This window comes from Ochotona curzoniae, unplaced genomic scaffold (genome assembly GCF_017591425.1).
Source record: "Ochotona curzoniae isolate NIBS_2020 unplaced genomic scaffold, NIBS_Ocur_1.0 scaffold_4505, whole genome shotgun sequence".
Classification (NCBI taxonomy): domain Eukaryota; kingdom Metazoa; phylum Chordata; class Mammalia; order Lagomorpha; family Ochotonidae; genus Ochotona; species Ochotona curzoniae.
In genome coordinates, this window is record NW_024467118.1 from 23,433,448 (window position 1) to 23,450,684 (window position 17,237).

Sequence of the window (17,237 nt, forward strand, 5' to 3'; positions counted from 1 at the left end):
TGCTAAATACACTTGGTCTGATGTTTGCAGATACTTGAGGCACAGAAGTGTTTTGATGAAATGTTTTCTCCTTCGGTTGCTTGTGCTTCTGGTGTTATCTGAAAATAATCATGGCTTAAAGCACCATCATGAGGACTGTGGGACTGTTAAACTTCTCACCAGCACCTTAGGTCTTCAGCTCATTCAGCATTTGTGTATGGTGTGAGAAAGGGGTCCAACTTCCAACTTCTTTCTTTTGTATGCAGATTACAGTTACTCAGCACCATCTGAAGAGAAGACAGTTTCCCACTGGCACTGGGTTGTCATTTTGCATTGTTAAATTCCTTTTCTCTAGATACAAATTCTAATATTTGGTACTTAAATTTTTTTTCCTACTCTGACCCTTCTGATTGGTATTTTTGAAGGGACTATGCTTTGGTGAATTACAATGATCAGTTTTTAAATTGTTTATTGCTTTCTGTGGACTAGCTTGGAAAAACGTTTACCAATTCCCAAGCCAGGTATATTTTTGTTTCTTCTAGATACTCTACATCTGTAATCCATCTTGAATGTGGGTTCAGGGTTTCTTCCCTCAAATGGAGATCCAGTAGAACACCCACGTGCTAAAGTCCTTTCCTTTTCCACTGCACGCCTTGGGGGCTGCAGAGAATCGGCAGTGCCTTAAGTGGGTCTGTTCCTGGGGCCTCTCCTGTTTGCTCCCAATCCACATTATCTTGATGAATGTGGCTGTATGAGTCAGGAATTAACCCACCTTTGTCATTGTTTCTCAAGACTTTTGGTGACTTTCTCTTTTAAAGGTTTTATTTTTATTTGCAAGATATAGAGAGGAAGATTCTCAGTCTCTGATTCATTCCCCAAGTGGCCGCAACGGCCAGAGCCACACCAATCCGAAGCCAGGAGCTTCTTCCGGATCTCCCACGCGGGTGCAGGGTCCCAAGGCTTTGGGCCGTCCTCGACTGCTTTCCCAGGCCACAAGCAGGGAGCTGGATGGGAAGTAGAGCTACCGGGATTAGAACCGGCGCCTACATGGGATCCTAGCACGTACAAGGCAAGGACTTTAGCTGCTAGGCTACCACGCTGAGCCCTTGATGACTCTTAATTCTTTCCAATTCTATAAAAAATCTTAGAAGCAGCTTGTTGAATTCTCAAATTAGGAGGAAATTATTTTGGTTTCCTATTACAAATTTTGTAACAGATTGTCGTGAATTTAGCATTACGCAGCAGCATACAGTTATTACCTTGCAGTGCCTGGCTTAGCAGCCAGGGCACGGCCTTCCCCCAACCCTGCAGTCACCTTGTTGACGAGAGCCACCATCACATCGGGGCTCAAGCTTCTCTCCCAGGTTCATCACGGGTGGAATTCTGTTCACATCTGAAAAAAATCCCTTCCTCTTCACCACAAAATAAAATATGGAGATCACATCATGTTCCCATTGGCACTGCCCAGTTGCATAATGTGCACAGTGGAGGTGGACGTCCCAGGGCTCTGCTAAGATTCCTTCTGATTTTCTGCATGAAAAAATACTTCTTCCTAACCCTGATGGTTTTTATTTCTTCTCATCTCATGAGCGAGGCTCCTTTGTCTAGTCAACACTCTTGTTTCCACTACTGGAAGAAGGCATTCCAGTCAGTCACCCCTTGAGATCCACTGGGATCGGTTCCAGGATCACACTATTCCTGGAGGTGCACAAATCTTATAAACTCACATCCATAATAGTTAAATGGTACCTACATTGTTGAGGAAATGATGACCAAAGTCTGCATCTGTTGGACACACAGTCTTTTTTTCTGTCTGTACTTGGTGGATCCCATGGACGGGGGCTCACTGTAATTCACCGCTGTGTTGTCTATGACAGGGTTTCCATGAAGGCCTTTGACTCATTTCAGAAGCTGCCCTCTATTCCTGCTTTGCTTGGAGGTGATTTAACAAATGAGTTTTCTGCTTCATGCCATTAAAATAAATATGCTGCTTTTTGACTGTTAAAATCAAGTTTTGTTTTTAGGGATAAGCTCATTGATCATGACATAGGTATCATTCTGAAGCATTTCTGGCTCTTACACCATTTGGTATATTGTTTTCACATTTATAAAGAACACTTAGAATATAATTGTATAGTAATTTAAGTATACCTTATTTATCTGTTCTTGTTCTCTGTACTTCTGTTGGTTAATCAGTTTCAGTTGATTCAACTATTGCCTTTTTACCTATATTTACAAACCACATTAACATCCTATTTCACATACAGGTAACAAATTCAACAATGGAAAAATGGAGTTTTTAATCTATGCAGTTTTTTAATAATAAACATTTTTCATAAGGTCTTCCCCTTGCACGCACCGGGATCCCATATGGATGCTGGTTCTAATCCCGGTGGCCCCACTTCCCATCCAGTTCCCTGCTTGTGGCCTGGGAAAGCAGTGGAGGACGGCCCAGGACCTTGGGACCCAGCACCTGTGTGGGAGACCAAGAGGAGGCTCTGAGCTCCTGGCTTTAGCTCAGCTCAGCTCCAGCCATTGCGGCTGCTTGAGGAGAGAATCAGTGGACAGAAGATCCTCTCTGTATATGACTTTCCAATGGAAGGGGAAAACAAAGACCTCATCTACGAATGGACCTCAAGATCTTTTTGCAGAGGTATTTTGGCTCAGTAGGCTAAGCTACTAGTTACAATGCTGGTGTCTCATTCAGGTACTCCAGTTTGAGTCCTGGCTGCTCCACTTCTGATCCAGTTCTCTGCTACCAAGCCTGGGAAAGGAGCAGAGAATGGCCCAAGGAATGGCCCCCTGCCACCCTTAGGGGAGACTCAAATGGAGCTTCTGGTGCCTGGCCCAGCCCTAGCTGTTACAGCCATTTAGGGAGTACACCAGCAGATTAAAGATATTTCTCTGTAATGCCTTTCAAATAAATAATTTTTTTTAAAGATTTACTTTTATTATTCTTTTATTGGAAAGGCGGATATACAGAGAGGAGAGACAGAGAGGAAGATCTTCCGTCCGATGATTCACTCCCCAAGTGAGCACAACGGCCAATGCTATGCTGATCTGAAGCCAGGAGCCTCCTCCGGGTCTCCCATGGGGGTGCAGGGTCCCAAAGCTTTGGGCCATCCTTGACTGCTTTCCTGGGCCGCAGGCAGGGAGCTGGATGGGAAGTGGAGCTGCCGGGACTAGAACCGGCGCCCATATGGGATTCCAGGCATGCAAGGCAAGGACCTTAACCACTGCGCCATCATGCCGGGCCCAAATAAATAATTTTTTAAAAAATCAATTTGGAGCCCAATCTGATAGCCTAGTGGCTGGGGTCCTTCCTTTGTAAGCACCAGGATCCCATAGGGGCACCATTCATATGCTGGCTGCTCCACTCTCCTTCCAGCTCCCTCCTTGTGTCCTGGGAGAGCAGTAGAGGACAGTCCAAAGCCTGCAGGGGACCCAGAAGCTTCTATCTTCAGATTGGCTCAGCTCCAGCCATTGCAACCACTTAGGGAGTGAACCAGCAAACAGTATCTTTGTCTTTCCTTCTCCCTGTAAATCTTCCTTTGCAATAAAAATAAATCTTTAAAGTTTTGTTTTGTTTTTAATTGGAAAGCCAGACCTAAAGACCTTCCATCAGCTGGTTCACTTCCCAGATGGCCACAATGACTAAAGCTGGACCAGCACAAAGCCAGGAGCATTTCCTGGGTCTCCTCTGCAGGTGCAGTGGCCTGTACACTTTGGCTATCTGATGCTGCTTTCCCAGACCATGAAAAGGGAGCTTTCCCAGAAGAAGAGCAGCTGGGACACACCCCAACACTTACATGGGATGCCTGTGTCACAGGTAGATCCAACTTGCTATACCACAACACCACCCCAAAGTCTTTTAAAAATATTTTAGCAGCAGGAACAATTCTATTTTCCATGAACTTAAAAAGACTTATTTCAAAGGGCGAGACAGATTTTTTCCATTTATTGGCCTACTCCCCAAATGGTTGAAACGAGCTGGGCTGATCCTGGAACCAGGAGCTTCTTTCTGGGTCTCCCATGTGGGCACAAGGGCCCAAAGACTTGGGCCATTCTCCACTGCGTTCCCAGGCACATATCAGGGAGCCAGTTCAGAAGTGAAGCAGTGAGAACCCAAGCTGGCACCTGCTTGAATGCCAGCAGTGCAGGCAGCACCTCAGTGAGCCTTCTGAAGTACGCTCATATGTAATATAAAACCTGTAACTGGTGGCACAGTGCAGTAAGCTATTGCCTGTGATGTCCATATCACATAGATGTTCAAGCTCTGGCTTGAGTCCCACCTGCTCCATCCAGTTCCCTGCCACCCATGTGAGAGACCAAGATGGAATTTCTGGTTCCAAGCTTTAGGCTGCTCCAGCCCAAGCTGTTGCAACCATTTGTGGAGTGAATCAGCAGATAAACCTTATCTCTCCCTTTATTTCTCTTACTCTTTCCCAATAAATAAAATCAAAAAAAAAAAAAACCTGGATAAACAATATCACTGTTCTTTAGTTGTAAGAAAAATATAGCTATATATTTGCTCACACATTTGCTATTTCTATATTTTCTTGCTTTCCCTGTTTTTTTTAAGTAAGATGTACTTCCTTCCTTGGGAGTGTTCCAATGCAGTGGCTCACCCCCCATGTGCCCACAATGCTCAGGGCTCACCCAGCGCTGGCACCACTTGCCTCCAGGAGTCCACATCAGCGAGGAGCAGGAGCCAGTTACCCAGGGTCTCTGTGAGGGGAAGCAGGTGCTTCGCTTCACCCACCAGGCCAAACGCCGTCCTTCCCACTGCAACGTACAGGCTCAACAGCCTGCCCAAGGCTGGTCCTCAAACCCGCAATAGGGCAGGCTGCGGATGCCTAATGGAGATGCTGCTTGCTGTTCTGCCCGGAGGCTTCGGCAACGAAGGGCAGTCACTTACCAGCCAGCCTCTACAGGCCCGCACCTCATGTCTCCCTTCCAGATCCCGTGGCTCTGAGAAGACAGCCTTTGCCCCACGGGGACCGTGAGTCCACCCCTCGTGACCTTAGGAGACGCTCCTTCCTGGACACGGGTGGGACTGACTGCTCCAAATCGGTACACTACCTGCAGGCTGCAAACGACACACAACCCCGCCGTGCGCGTGCTCTGTACGTCCCCTCTGCAGCCCTGCATATTCTAGCGTCTGCACTGTTACCAGGAACCTACAATAGAAATGTAAATACTCAGCTTTTTGATAGCTTTTGTATTTCTGAAATACCTCCTTTAAAATAAAATTTATTACTGGATTTTGCAGTGTTTTCTTGTATTTAAAGGAAAACTTTGAAACACAGCAAGAAGTTGGCACAGATGTTGCAAAGGTTTAAAAAAAAGTCTGGAACGTGCAGTTTATACAAATCAAAAGCTACTTAACAGAACCAGGTCCAGAACATCAAAGTAAGATGAAGCTTTGAAAGAATGAAGAATAAGTTCCTCTGAAGACACGCATCACCAGGCACCTCCCCCTACCTCAGATCACACACACCTCTCCCAAACCTTTCCTTCCACAGCACGCAATTTCTTCCCACCCACTGTAACAGCAACAAAGCCCAAGCGGCCGACAGTGATGCGCAGGCAAGGCTGGGCCCAAAGCGCAGGGCGTGAGCTTACACTACAGCAGCCTGACCACTGCAAGGGTACCTGTGAGTCCAGGTCAGGGTGCAGAGTGCCAGCATCCCACCTCCGTGAGGCCTTGAGCCCCGTACTGCCCGCCTGAGTGGCAAGGTAGTGGTCTTGGCCTCGCTAAGTGACACAAGTTACTAGTGTCAGAACCACCCACGATCCCCCGCTTCTCCCTACATCATGTGAGAAGGTTCACAAGAACCGCAGACCCCATTCCCACGGGCGAGAACCCCACATTTCATTTGTTAAACTAATTTTCACTGATAGGCATCGCCTCACCAAAAACTGAAATACCAATCCTAGTACACAACACGCCCGTCTTACACGAGAATTACAATCCCAGCCAGCAAGGACAGAGCTGCTATTACAGCACAGCACTCAGGAGAAGCCAGCCTTGCACACAGAAAACCTGGGGCTCACAGTTCAGGATGAGGCAGACCCACACAGGCATTGCTAGGGGGCAGGCTCAGCCCCACTTGGCGGAGAGGGAGAGGGTGTGTCCACATCTTACCTCACAGGGCATCTGACCCCATCACTGTCCAAAGGTCTCGCCTTGCTAACACTCTGCACCTCTGGGGGTCTCCATCCCAGCATCCAGACCACAGTGGTTTGCAACTGTTAACAAGTTGTAACAGTCGCAGCTGTTACAGTCCACAGCTGTAACAAGTTGTGATGATGTCACACACAGGCTTGCTCCAAGACTGCCAAGATTTACTAACAGGAAGGTTAACGTCTATAGCTAACACAACAGCAAGGTCATGAGGTCACAGGGGATCTCAAAAGGATACAGTTTTATGCTGCAAAGATGGTGTGCAGCATTGGGTTGCTCCAAAAGGCCTTCCCGGTGGCACCAAGCAAGGGTGAACCACAATACAGACCATGTAGTTCCACGTCTGCCACCACGCACCCCAGCCCCTCATTCACTCACCTCACGGTCACAGGAACTTCAAGAGCAGTCAGATTTGAGCTGTCGGCCTTGAAGAATACATCCCCAATCTCTAATTCCAACAGAAATGTACCTCACACAAACTGTGCTGGTCTGCATTTACCGCATCGAGAATTGCAATCCCAGCCAGCAAGGACAGAGCTGCTCCCCCTGCTGGGGAGACATGACTCACACACCCAAAGCACAAAAAATGCACAAGCCACTCCAGCCCACATCACTGAAGTAGAAAAGTCAGAAGCTGGGCTTGAAAAGAGAGGAACATGGCTGAGGAAGCAAAAGCTTATGGTGATTTTATTTCAATAATGAATTAATCTCCATAAAAGACGTTTTTATACACTAAAATGTCTCAAGAACTTATGGTCTCATCTCGCAAACAAGCCTACCAGTTTGTTAAAAGGCAGGGCCAACTACCCTTATTTTATGGTTCTTGTGGCCCAGAGGTGACACATCTCTGAGCATTCACAGGATGCAGAAACAGCTTGACTGCCGGCTTCCAGGCCACAGCCTCAAGGCCACTCCACAATCTGTCACAGGGACACTCCAAGCTTCTGATGGCTTGTGGAATCACAGAACAGAAATGGAGCTCCTGGGGACAGATGTGTCCAAAGCCAGTGTTCGTTCCGTCTCCTGGCAGAGAGAGCCCGAGATTCTGACTCACCTTGAACCCCATCTTCCTGCAGCCGCTCCTCCCTCCAGGAACAGCCGAGAGCCTCTCCGGGAAGGCCTCACCCTGCCCGGGGACGGGCAGCACCCACACGGGAAGTCCGGGGCTCTGACTTTAAGCCAACTTATGTTTCACACAGCTGGTTGGGAAGAACCATGGTAAGCTTGCTTATCCAATCATTTGCAAATTAACAAGTAATATACCAATGTGATACTTTGCTGTACAAAATGACAATCTTCAGAATTTGTACATGGGTCATATGGAACAATTTTATTCCTAACTTACACTTTGTAAGATACTTGGCAATGTACAAAGAATACCCCAGTTCTGGGTGGTGACTGTTTTGTACGATGATGATTTATTTACAAAATTTCCCCCACATAATAAGAATTATATTTCTCTTTTTTAAAAAATCAGCATTGGTCCTATAAAGGCCATTAGGATAAATTCTTCAGTCTACAAAATATGCTTTGGTAAGCACTGCTTCCAAGCTTACTATTGTTAACTAAAATCTGACCTCAAAGTCCACACGCAGCTTCTAGTTCTAATGAATGCGCAGCCGTATGATTGACGGGGAGAGTGGAGGACAGGCAGTCCTAGAGACCTCTATGAGAGGTGTATGTGAGTCTGCTGGATACACCCTAGCTGTACCGCCCTCTATAATGGGACCACCAGGTCATCCCATTATGCTAAAACGTGGTTCCTTTGGAAAAGAAAAGCCTTTTTCTGAAAATAAACGCTTTCTCCAGCCCAGCAAGACTGGTCAGAAGGGTGAATAAAAAAGTGGCTGTTGAGTAGTTATAAAAAAAAGTTTCATTTCTTTGAATTTTTTCCTTTTCCTTTTCTGGATTCCTTATCTTTTTCTGGTTTTGAAGACTTTGCAGATTTTGTCTTTTTCTGTTGGGGGAGAAAAGAAGCATAAAATAGTTAAAGCTGTGTTATTAATAAATGAAATAACTTTGCTCCCACAATGATCTAATCTCTTAACTGCATCTCAATTATTCTGGAGAAGAGGTTACACCCATCGATATCTGATTCGTTGCCCAGGGTGAGCTTGCTTCGAAGGAACACCTGTACTTGTCACAGCCTTCCAAAGCCACCAGTAAAAACGGCAATGCTAGTCAGAGTCTAGAACCCACACAGCTCCCCTTTCAGGCTGCTGCTTGGCTTCAGAACCCAGGTACGCTGAAAAAAACACTAAGCAAAGGATGCTTACCAAAAAAGGAGTAGTGTTTACATGAAAAATTTCCTTTTCCTTCCTGGTTCACACATTTGTTGGGTGAAGGACAAGAGAAGGAGGGAAAGAGGACTACGGCTCCCATCCCCCGCCCCCACAGGGACCGCCCCCGGCTCTGCACACACAGAACCAGGGAGGGGCACGAAGCCACACCCACAGCAGAGGCCTGCTGCAAACACCAGGCTGCCAACGTGACTGATGGCAACCTGTCCCGGCAGGTCTTGAAGACATTCTGCTCTGAGAAACGCTCTGTAGCTCAGTGGCTACAGCAAAACTCCAGCAGCAAGACGGGGAAGCTGCTTGGTTCCAGCTGTTCTTCCGGAAGATGCTGTGGGAGTGTGTGTGGATAAGAGCACAGAGCAGTAACCACACGAGTGGTGCTTTTCCGAGCACCAGATGGCCGGTCATCCTGCTGCTTGGCTCTGCACTGCATGGAGAAGCTGAGTGCTTATAAAAATGAAATCTATCCCTGCTCCACCCACAGCCCTGAGCAACAACGTACAGAAGCAATTTCCACTTTCTCACCTGCTTACTAAATAGTCCGGTTACTCACAGAGCAAGTTCAACGCAGAATCACAAGACCATCTGCTTTGAAACCATTCCTGTGTGAGGCTGCAAACCCTACCTTGATCATTGCGTCCGTTTCTATGGCATCTTGGTCCTTCTCGTCGGACTGGGAGTCCTCTTCAGGCACGTCCTCGCTGTACTCGGAATCCAAGGAGGCTCCCAGGCTGTGGCGCGACGCCCTGACGGCCTGAAGGGAGTATGGAGTAAGGTGGGCCTCCTTATTGTACGCTCTCGTGAAGGCAGCTTTCACCTGCAGAAGAGGGACAGGCAGAAAGCTAAGGGTCAGGCAGCGGCTGTGTACCTGCAAGCCCAAAGCCTCTGAAAGACATCAGAGCACCAGCAGCTTTGCAAAACATGCACACGTATTCAGATAAAATGTAAATAATGTGGGGCCAGCGCTGTGGCACAGCAAGTAAAGCCACCACCTTATGGCACCAGCATCCCATACTGGCACCTGCTTGAGTTCTGGCTGCTGCATTTCTGGTCCAGCTCCCTGCTAATGTGGCTGAGAAGACCATGGAGAACGGCCCGAGTATTTGGGCCCTGCACCTACATGGGAGACAAGCCAGCAGCTCCTGGCTTCAGCCTGACCTAGCTCTAACTGTTGCGCCATCTGGGGAGTCAGTCAACAGATGGCAGGTTCCCTTTTTCTCCCGCTGCCCCTCCCTTTCCCTCTGCAACTCTGCCTTCCAAGCAAATAAATAAATCTTATAAATGTTTAAAAATAAAAATTTGTGCATTTTTCTATGGAGAAGTTCAATATTTTCCTCTTTTTAAAAGATTTGTTTATTTTTATTGGAAAGGCAGATATACAGAGAGAGAAGGAGAGACAAAGATCTTTCATCTACTGGTTCACTCACCAAGTGGCCACAATGGCCGGAGCTAAACCAGTACGAAGCTAGGAGCCAGGAGCCTCTTTCAGGTCTCCCACACAGGTGCAGAGTCCTAAGGTTTTTGGACATCCTCAAATGCTTTCCCAGGTCACAATCAGGGAGCTGGATGGGAAGCGGGGCTCCTGGGATATGAACCAGCATCCATATGGGATCCCAGCACGTGCAAATCCCATGGGACTTTAGCCACTAGACTACTGCACTGCGCCGCAATATTTTTCATAATTTCCTTAACAGAACCCTTTACTTTAAAAAAAGAAAAAGAAAATCAAGCATCAGCATGTGTGAACTTTAAGCAAGCAGAAAATTTACTTATAATCATATTTTTACCTACTAAATATCCTCCACATTTCTAATAAAAATAAGATAATCAATGAATCAATAAATTCCAGAAAACCTCTTAACAGGGTACCATGAATTACCACAGAATACATATGATGCCTTTGCCTTAGCAAGTAGTTACTCCAAGATACTAAGTAACTTTAAAAGCCTGAACTTCCTAATTCCACAATTAATGCATAAGTCCCAACATTGGATGTCTATTGTGGGAATTTACAAATAGCCATGAAGGCAGGTGAGCTGCAGAACATGTATCTGAAAGCAGCATTAGGTAAGGATGCACGAGAGTGAATCACAGCAAGCACACATCCATGAGATCACAGTGTTCTCTGGACTCACTAGAAGAGGGGATACCTGACCACAGAGATGATCCAGCCGAAATAACTACTAATATCCACACTCTAGAATGGAGGGGGAGAAAAAACCCTGTTTAAAGTCCTTAGCCAGTGAATGTTACCAGCACTTTGTTCTCACTTCCCCAGCCTGGTCTTCCTAATCTGATCACAGACTCACCTCTATCTGCCCCACCCTCCACCCTGGATTTATTTCTGCCCTCCACTAAGCATAAAGCAAAAATATAAAATACAAACTGTGAAATCAAATCCAGAAGTCAATTCTTACTCTTGTACTCAAATGGTATCTTCAGCAAGCATAGACTGTGGGATGCAACATTTAAGGGGGAAAGTGACCTTTAGGAAAAGCATCTAGAACATCTCTGAAATACTGGTGGTATAAACCTGGCAATGACAGCGGGACAAATAATCAGCAGGTGACACAATTTACCTTGGGATCCAACTTGGAAAAGGAACTGGGTTTGCCACCCCAGCTGCTGATTTCCATGATGCTCTCAAAGTCTTCCTTCATCAAGTAATACGCGTCCATAAGTGCAACAACATCCTGGACACCTTCTACCCCTTGTGAGATCAAGGGCTGTACAAGTGCATCCCGTAGGTGTGACAGGTAATCCATGTTTACAGTCCTCTTGCTGGAATAAGTTCTGAAACCCAAGCATACCATGTACGTGTCCACACTGAGCCAGCTAACTGGGCAAAGTCTGACCTAACTGTAACAGTGCTCAGGGGGACACCTGCTGTGTAAGAACTGGAACAAGGAGAGCCTAGCATTCCAGCGTGTTCAAAGGACTTTTCACTTACCTGGATTAGAGGCTGAAAAAGAAATGGGATTCTACTTCCATATTACAGGGTTGTCTCTGCCCGTATTTATGATGGCCACAGATCACTCTATCCAAGGCACATCCAAGGCAGCGAGGTCAGCCGCCTCAAACACCCCTGCCACTTCCTGGGCAAGGGCGTGTAACACCTTCTGCTCTCCGATTACCACACAAAAATTAGCCATGAATGCGTCCCACATACCTCCTAACACTGTTCCACTGAAATCTTAGGCTTTAGTAGCAAAGTTTTGCCAAAATTTTAAAAATTAAAAAGTACACAGAACCTTCCTATAGAATCAGAGTGACCCAGACTGGCCAGAGTTAGGAAGACAGTGTCTGGCCTCCTGGGAATTAGAATGTCAAAAATAAAATCAATGACTCTTTGTCTCCTGTGTGCATCACAGACAGAAAAGTGACTGAAAGAAGTATTTCAAGGACACTGCCCTAATAAATCTTTCCAACCCAAGTGTCTCCATCTTCAAGAAATTTTTATTCATGTTTATGTATATGTGTACTTACCGTATTTTTTTTTTTCAGACAGACACACACAGAGACAGATTAAAAATAAAGAGGTCCTATCCACTGGTTTGCTGCCCATACACCTACACGCAGCCAGGGCTGGGCTGGGGGCCAGGCACTCAGGGCAGGTCCCCCATGCGGGCGGCGGGCAGCGGGCGGCGGGGACCCAAGTACGCAAGCCACTGCCCACGGCCTCCCAGGAGGCACATTAGCAGGACGCCAGAGTCAGGAGCTGGAAGCAGGTACCCGAGCCCACCACCTGAATCCGGGACATGGGTATGCTCAGCCAGGCAGCCGATGACTGTCCCTTCCCAAGCCGCAAGGCCAGCCAGCAGGGAGCACCTTCTGATCACTCTGACATTACCGCTACCTTTCCCAAATGACCAGCTAAGTTTACCACTAAGACAAGTAAAAACTAGATTATTTTTTTCTTCAAAAACTATTTGAAAGGCAGAGTTACAGAGATGGGTGGGGAAAGAGAGAGACACAGAGCGGGGTATTTTCCATGCTGGTTCACTTCCAAACAGCTGCCAGAGGCAGGAGCAGCTGCGGCTTTACCTCACAGGCCAAGGACCCCAGCAGGTCATCCTCTGCTACTTGCCCAGGTGCATCAGCCAGGGCTGGAACTGAGGCCCACAGGGACGCAAGCGCACAGGCATCACTGTCCCAGCACTGGCCCCGTCCATGGGTTCGTTTCTTTAAACAAAGCTTAATTATTCTATTTCTGCAAAGTTACTCATACTAGAAATAGCTATAATCACAATAACAACAAATAAGAACATTCCCTCAGAATTCCACCACTTTAAAAGTTGATCTTAATGCGGTAACATAGTTATGACCATGCCCTGGCTTTACTCTCCAAAGTATCCTTTTAAATGATAAAGCAAGTGTCATATTGCTTACAAATGATAAAACATGAGCCCACAAAACTTGAGGACCATTTAGCTAGCTAGCAATACATTAAAATTTAAAAAATGACTCTTGCCATTCCCACTGGAGAATGGTTAAATATACCACATTCCAATAAATCTTCCCGAAACGTGGACGGCCCGCTCACCTGAGACTCATGTGCAGGGCCAGGTCCTGAACGATGCGGTCATGCTTGCCTGTAGATGAATATTTGCCCAGCCAGCTTGGAAAGGTGGGAAACTGAGTCATGTACCCTCTCATCAATTCTCCAGGAAGAACACTGGCATAAATAGCCTGGGAAAAAAAAATCAATTACAGTTCAGCACAGATGTCCAGTACCAAGTTACCCCCTTAGCCGCCCGCTGTCCTCCCCCAAGCCTTCGGAAAATGCTGCCCTGACACCTCCAGAGAGGCCGCTGGAGCCCGTCCCTGTCTCTGAGCCGCCGGCACACACACCTCCCCCTCAGACAACCACCACTGCAGCCACACCTGCAGGGAGGCTGGACCAACTGAGCCCGAGTCTCGGCCCCACACACCGGTTGGCCCAGAATGCCAACGGCACAGCCAAGAATTAGCTCCAGGAGAAAGTGACTATCTCCAACATAAGCAATTGACCGCACAGGGAGGTTAACATGTGAAAGGCCTAACAACCAGAAAATCAAATTACCAATTGAGAGAAAAAACAATCTTTCAGTATCTTCTATATCCAAAGTTTTCACTTTTCTAAACGTTGGAAGGAGACTCTGTGTGCTTTACATCCTGCTTTAGTCTAGTAGTAGTCTCTAATAAGCATTTCTTCGTGTCAGGTAACATCTGTAATTCCTTTTTAGAAGCAGAATACCCGCCCACTGGTTTACTCTGCAAATGCCCGCAAAGGCCAGGGCTAGACCCTGCTGCAGTGAGGAGCCGCACTCCGTCCGCTCCCCCCGTGTAGGCCGCAAGCCTTCAACACCAAAGCCATCGCTTGCCGCCAGCCAGGGCCTGCAAGGGCAGGGAATCCGCAGCTCAGAGCTGAAGCTCACAGCTGAACTCTGACCAGGATGCCTGCAGCCCAACCATGAGGGCCCAAACCCCACCCCCTCCAAATCTTACACATAATTGTAAAGGTGGCATAATATTTTATAAACACCCTTGAACCGTAATTCATCATTCTCATGTCTGACTTGGAGATCTTTCATTTTTTGCTATCAGAACTAATGCTTTAGGGAGTATTTTCATGCATTCATTTTTCCTATAAAGTATTTAAACATTTTTTAAATAATAAAAATATTTTTTAAAAACTTAAAACAAAATAAATAGGGCCTGGTGCAATAGCCTAGTGGCTAAAATCCTTGCCTTGCATGTGCAGTGATCCCATAAGGGAGCCAGTGTGTCCCGGCTACTCTATTTCTCATCCAGCTTCCTGCCTGTGGCCTGGGAAAGCAGTGGAGGATGGCCCATCAGCTCCACGAGTTTATGTTTTTTTGTTTTCAAGCAGTGTGCGGGCAGAATTAGAAGGAGGTAGGCCTTTAGGGAACTCCTTGTTAATCCATAGGTCGACAATGTGGTACCAATAAGAACAAATATCACTCAATAATGAATCTGCTGGTGGAGAGCATATCCAGCTGCACATGTAGGATATGGCAGTCCTTCGGCACCTGCAGAGGACACCTGGCACCACAAGAGAGGACAGAACAAATCAATCAACTACCCCAGCCATGTGTTGGCAGTGAAAAACTGGCCAAACACACTCTAAGATGGACTATGTCAATCAGCAGATTCTGCAGCGATCTCATTGTGTTTGGAATGGCGAGATTAGAAGCAATTCATAACTGTTGAACTATCAAAACCACTTGAGCAAGAACCTCGGAGCATGCCCCACATCAGGGACCTGGGATGGGTGAGAGACTGGGCGGGGCTTCTCCCTTTACCCCAGATACAGGGAAAAAAATGTGAAAATAATAGTCTCACCCACTTTCCTGTAGCCCTTGACCCTCTGTGCCCTAATTAACTATGTAAAGATTGTCAAAAATAAAGAAAAAAAAAATGAATCTGCTGGTTCACTTTCCAATGCCTAGTACAACCAGAGGTGGGCCAGGTCGCTTCTAGGAGCCTGAAACTAACCTGGGGCTCCTGCATGGGCAGCAGGGAACTAAATACTTGAGTCCTCACCACTACCTCCTGGGCTGAATAGCAGGAAGCTGCGATCAGAAGCAGAGCTGGGACTCAAACACAAGTACTGCAAGGTAAGACGTGGGCACGCCAAGCAGTGTGTTAAGCACTGTACCAAATGCTTCCTGCCCCAAATTCTTTTTGAGTTAAATACTTCATCCTACATACAATTCCCAATACAAAGGTACCTCCGTGGTTAGGAAGGGAATATCAGATGCTTTGGTGTACCCTGGCTGCCATCTCTTCAGGGAGGAGTTGTTTAGTGCTCATCTGGGAGAGCCAAGAATGACACAAAAGAAGCAGATTCTCAAGATAAACACTGACAATGAAACTTTCTATTCATCTTAGCCATACCCTAAATCTAACCTTCCTATTTTCTTGCGTCCGTTTATGTGAAAACATGTATGAAACATTAAAAAGTAAGTCTAGAGCCAGTGCTGCGGTGCAGCCCACTCAGCTGCCTCCTGCAACACTAGCATCCCAGATGGGTACTGGTTCAAGTCCCAGGTGCGCCACTTCAAGCCAACTCCTCACCAGCACACCTGGGAAAGCAGCAGAATGGCACACATTTTGGGGGTCCTGACACCCAGGTGGAAGACCTGGATAGAGCTCCTGGATCTTGGCTTTGGACTGACCCAGCTCCAGCTGTTATGGTAACATGGGCTGTGAACTAGCAGATGAAAGCTCTCTGTCTCTCCCACCACTGTCACTTTCCAGATGTATTTATTTGACAAGCAAAAAGGAGAGACAGTAATATCTCCCTTCTGCTGGTTCAGTCCCCAGAAGACCATGCTGGCCAGGGCAGGGCAAGCCCAAAGCCAGGAACTTCATCCAGAGCCCAACTACTTGGGGCAGCATCCCGTGCTTTCCCAGGCACATTAGCAGGAACAAACACTAGAAAAGGAGCAGCTGAACTTGAACTGGCAGTCACATGGGATGGTGACATCGCCAGGGGTACCTTAACCCACCATGGCACAGTGCCAGCATCAGTTCCAGCTTTCTAAACAAGCAGTGATGACTCAGTATTTTCATCTGAATATGATTCTATTTTTGTCACAAGAGCCATCGTGTTAATCTGATGATTCAAACCATTACAGGAGCCAAGGTTTGATTGAAAAAGCATTTTCTTTAGCAGAGTCTGCACAGTGCTGTACTCACCTGTGTGGGCAGAAGGCTCCAGTTCTGTTTGCTCCGGATCTGACTGTCCACCAAGTCCCCGTCACATATGCTATCAGCTGCTCGGCTTAAGAGCATCAAGTGCTTTTTCATGTCTCCCCTGCAGGAGAGAAGCAGTCTGTAATACCACTCTCACAGCCCACGACCCTTTCTCCAGCACCTGGCCTGTGCAATGATGGAACAATATTACGCCTACTGCTTGCCAGCTCCGAACACTCACCCTGCAGCTACAGGCTTCACATGTACATAATTCTCCTGGACAAAGAGGGGGGCGATGGAATAATCATGGAAAAAGAGATCGGATTTGTCCGCTAGTGACATGTGTGCGGTCTCCTCTCCAGCTGCAAACACTTTCCGGGCAACATCAAACGGGCCCTAGAACAGAAGATAAATGCACCTGTTAGAGGGCCCCAAACCCACAGCATTCCCCACACTGTTTGCTGGCGAGGATGGGGAAGAGCCAGAGATCCCACTGCTAGAGAGTCAGCAAAATGGTGTTGCCATTCAGAGGAAGGTGTGGCAGTTTCCTGCACAACTGGACATACACTTCCCACCCAAATGAGCTGAAAATTGTGTCCACTCAACATCCTGCACACAGCTCTACTAGCGTTGTAAGTAGGAAGCTAGTCAAGGTGCCCTCCAGTAGGTGAAGTGAGCCACAGGCAGACGATGGAATCTTAGTTGTCACAGTAACAGCAACAAGAGCGACGAGGTCATGAGAAGACATGGAGGAAGCACGCCTGAACGGTGATGAGACAGCCTGAGCGGGACATACACGGTACGAGTCTAACTATGTGACATCTGGGGAAGGGCACAACTGGGAAATCAGGGAAAAAACTACTGTCTGTCCCAGGCTGCAAGACCGGAGGCCTGGACGGGTTTCTTTTCTAGGATGGACTGACTGACTGACTGATTTGAAAGGCAGAGTGATAAAGACGGGGCAACACGAATCTGTCATCAACAGTTCACTCCCCAAATGCCCACAACAGCCAGGGGAAACTCTACCAGGGTCTCCGATGCAGGTGACCAGAACCCAGACATTCAGCAATGTT

At 47.1% G+C, this 17,237-nt stretch overlaps 2 protein-coding genes across 3 annotated transcripts in view; one reads left to right on the top strand and one right to left on the bottom strand.

Moving 5' to 3' along the window:
• The window catches only part of WDR19 (WD repeat domain 19), a 60,771-nt gene extending 55,510 nt beyond the window's left edge, over nucleotides 1-5,261 (top strand). The window contains exon 37 of the mRNA XM_040966247.1: nucleotides 4,940-5,261. The gene's annotated coding sequence lies outside the window, so the exon portion shown is untranslated. The remainder of the gene's footprint in view (nucleotides 1-4,939) is intronic.
• A 1,575-nt stretch (nucleotides 5,262-6,836) lies between these two features.
• Nucleotides 6,837-17,237, bottom strand: part of RFC1 (replication factor C subunit 1) — a 67,314-nt gene continuing 56,913 nt past the window's right edge. The window contains exons 21-27 of one of the 2 annotated variants that reach the window (XM_040966249.1): nucleotides 16,406-16,560; nucleotides 16,168-16,285; nucleotides 13,007-13,152; nucleotides 11,043-11,256; nucleotides 9,089-9,280; nucleotides 8,989-8,991; nucleotides 6,837-8,123 (exon numbers count right to left, since the gene is read on the bottom strand). In XM_040966249.1, the coding sequence (XP_040822183.1) occupies nucleotides 8,040-8,123; nucleotides 8,989-8,991; nucleotides 9,089-9,280; nucleotides 11,043-11,256; nucleotides 13,007-13,152; nucleotides 16,168-16,285; nucleotides 16,406-16,560 (912 nt within the window). In that variant the 3' untranslated portion in view covers nucleotides 6,837-8,039. The remainder of the gene's footprint in view (nucleotides 8,124-8,988; nucleotides 8,992-9,088; nucleotides 9,281-11,042; nucleotides 11,257-13,006; nucleotides 13,153-16,167; nucleotides 16,286-16,405; nucleotides 16,561-17,237) is intronic. The other variant, XM_040966248.1, reaches the window with a different exon arrangement.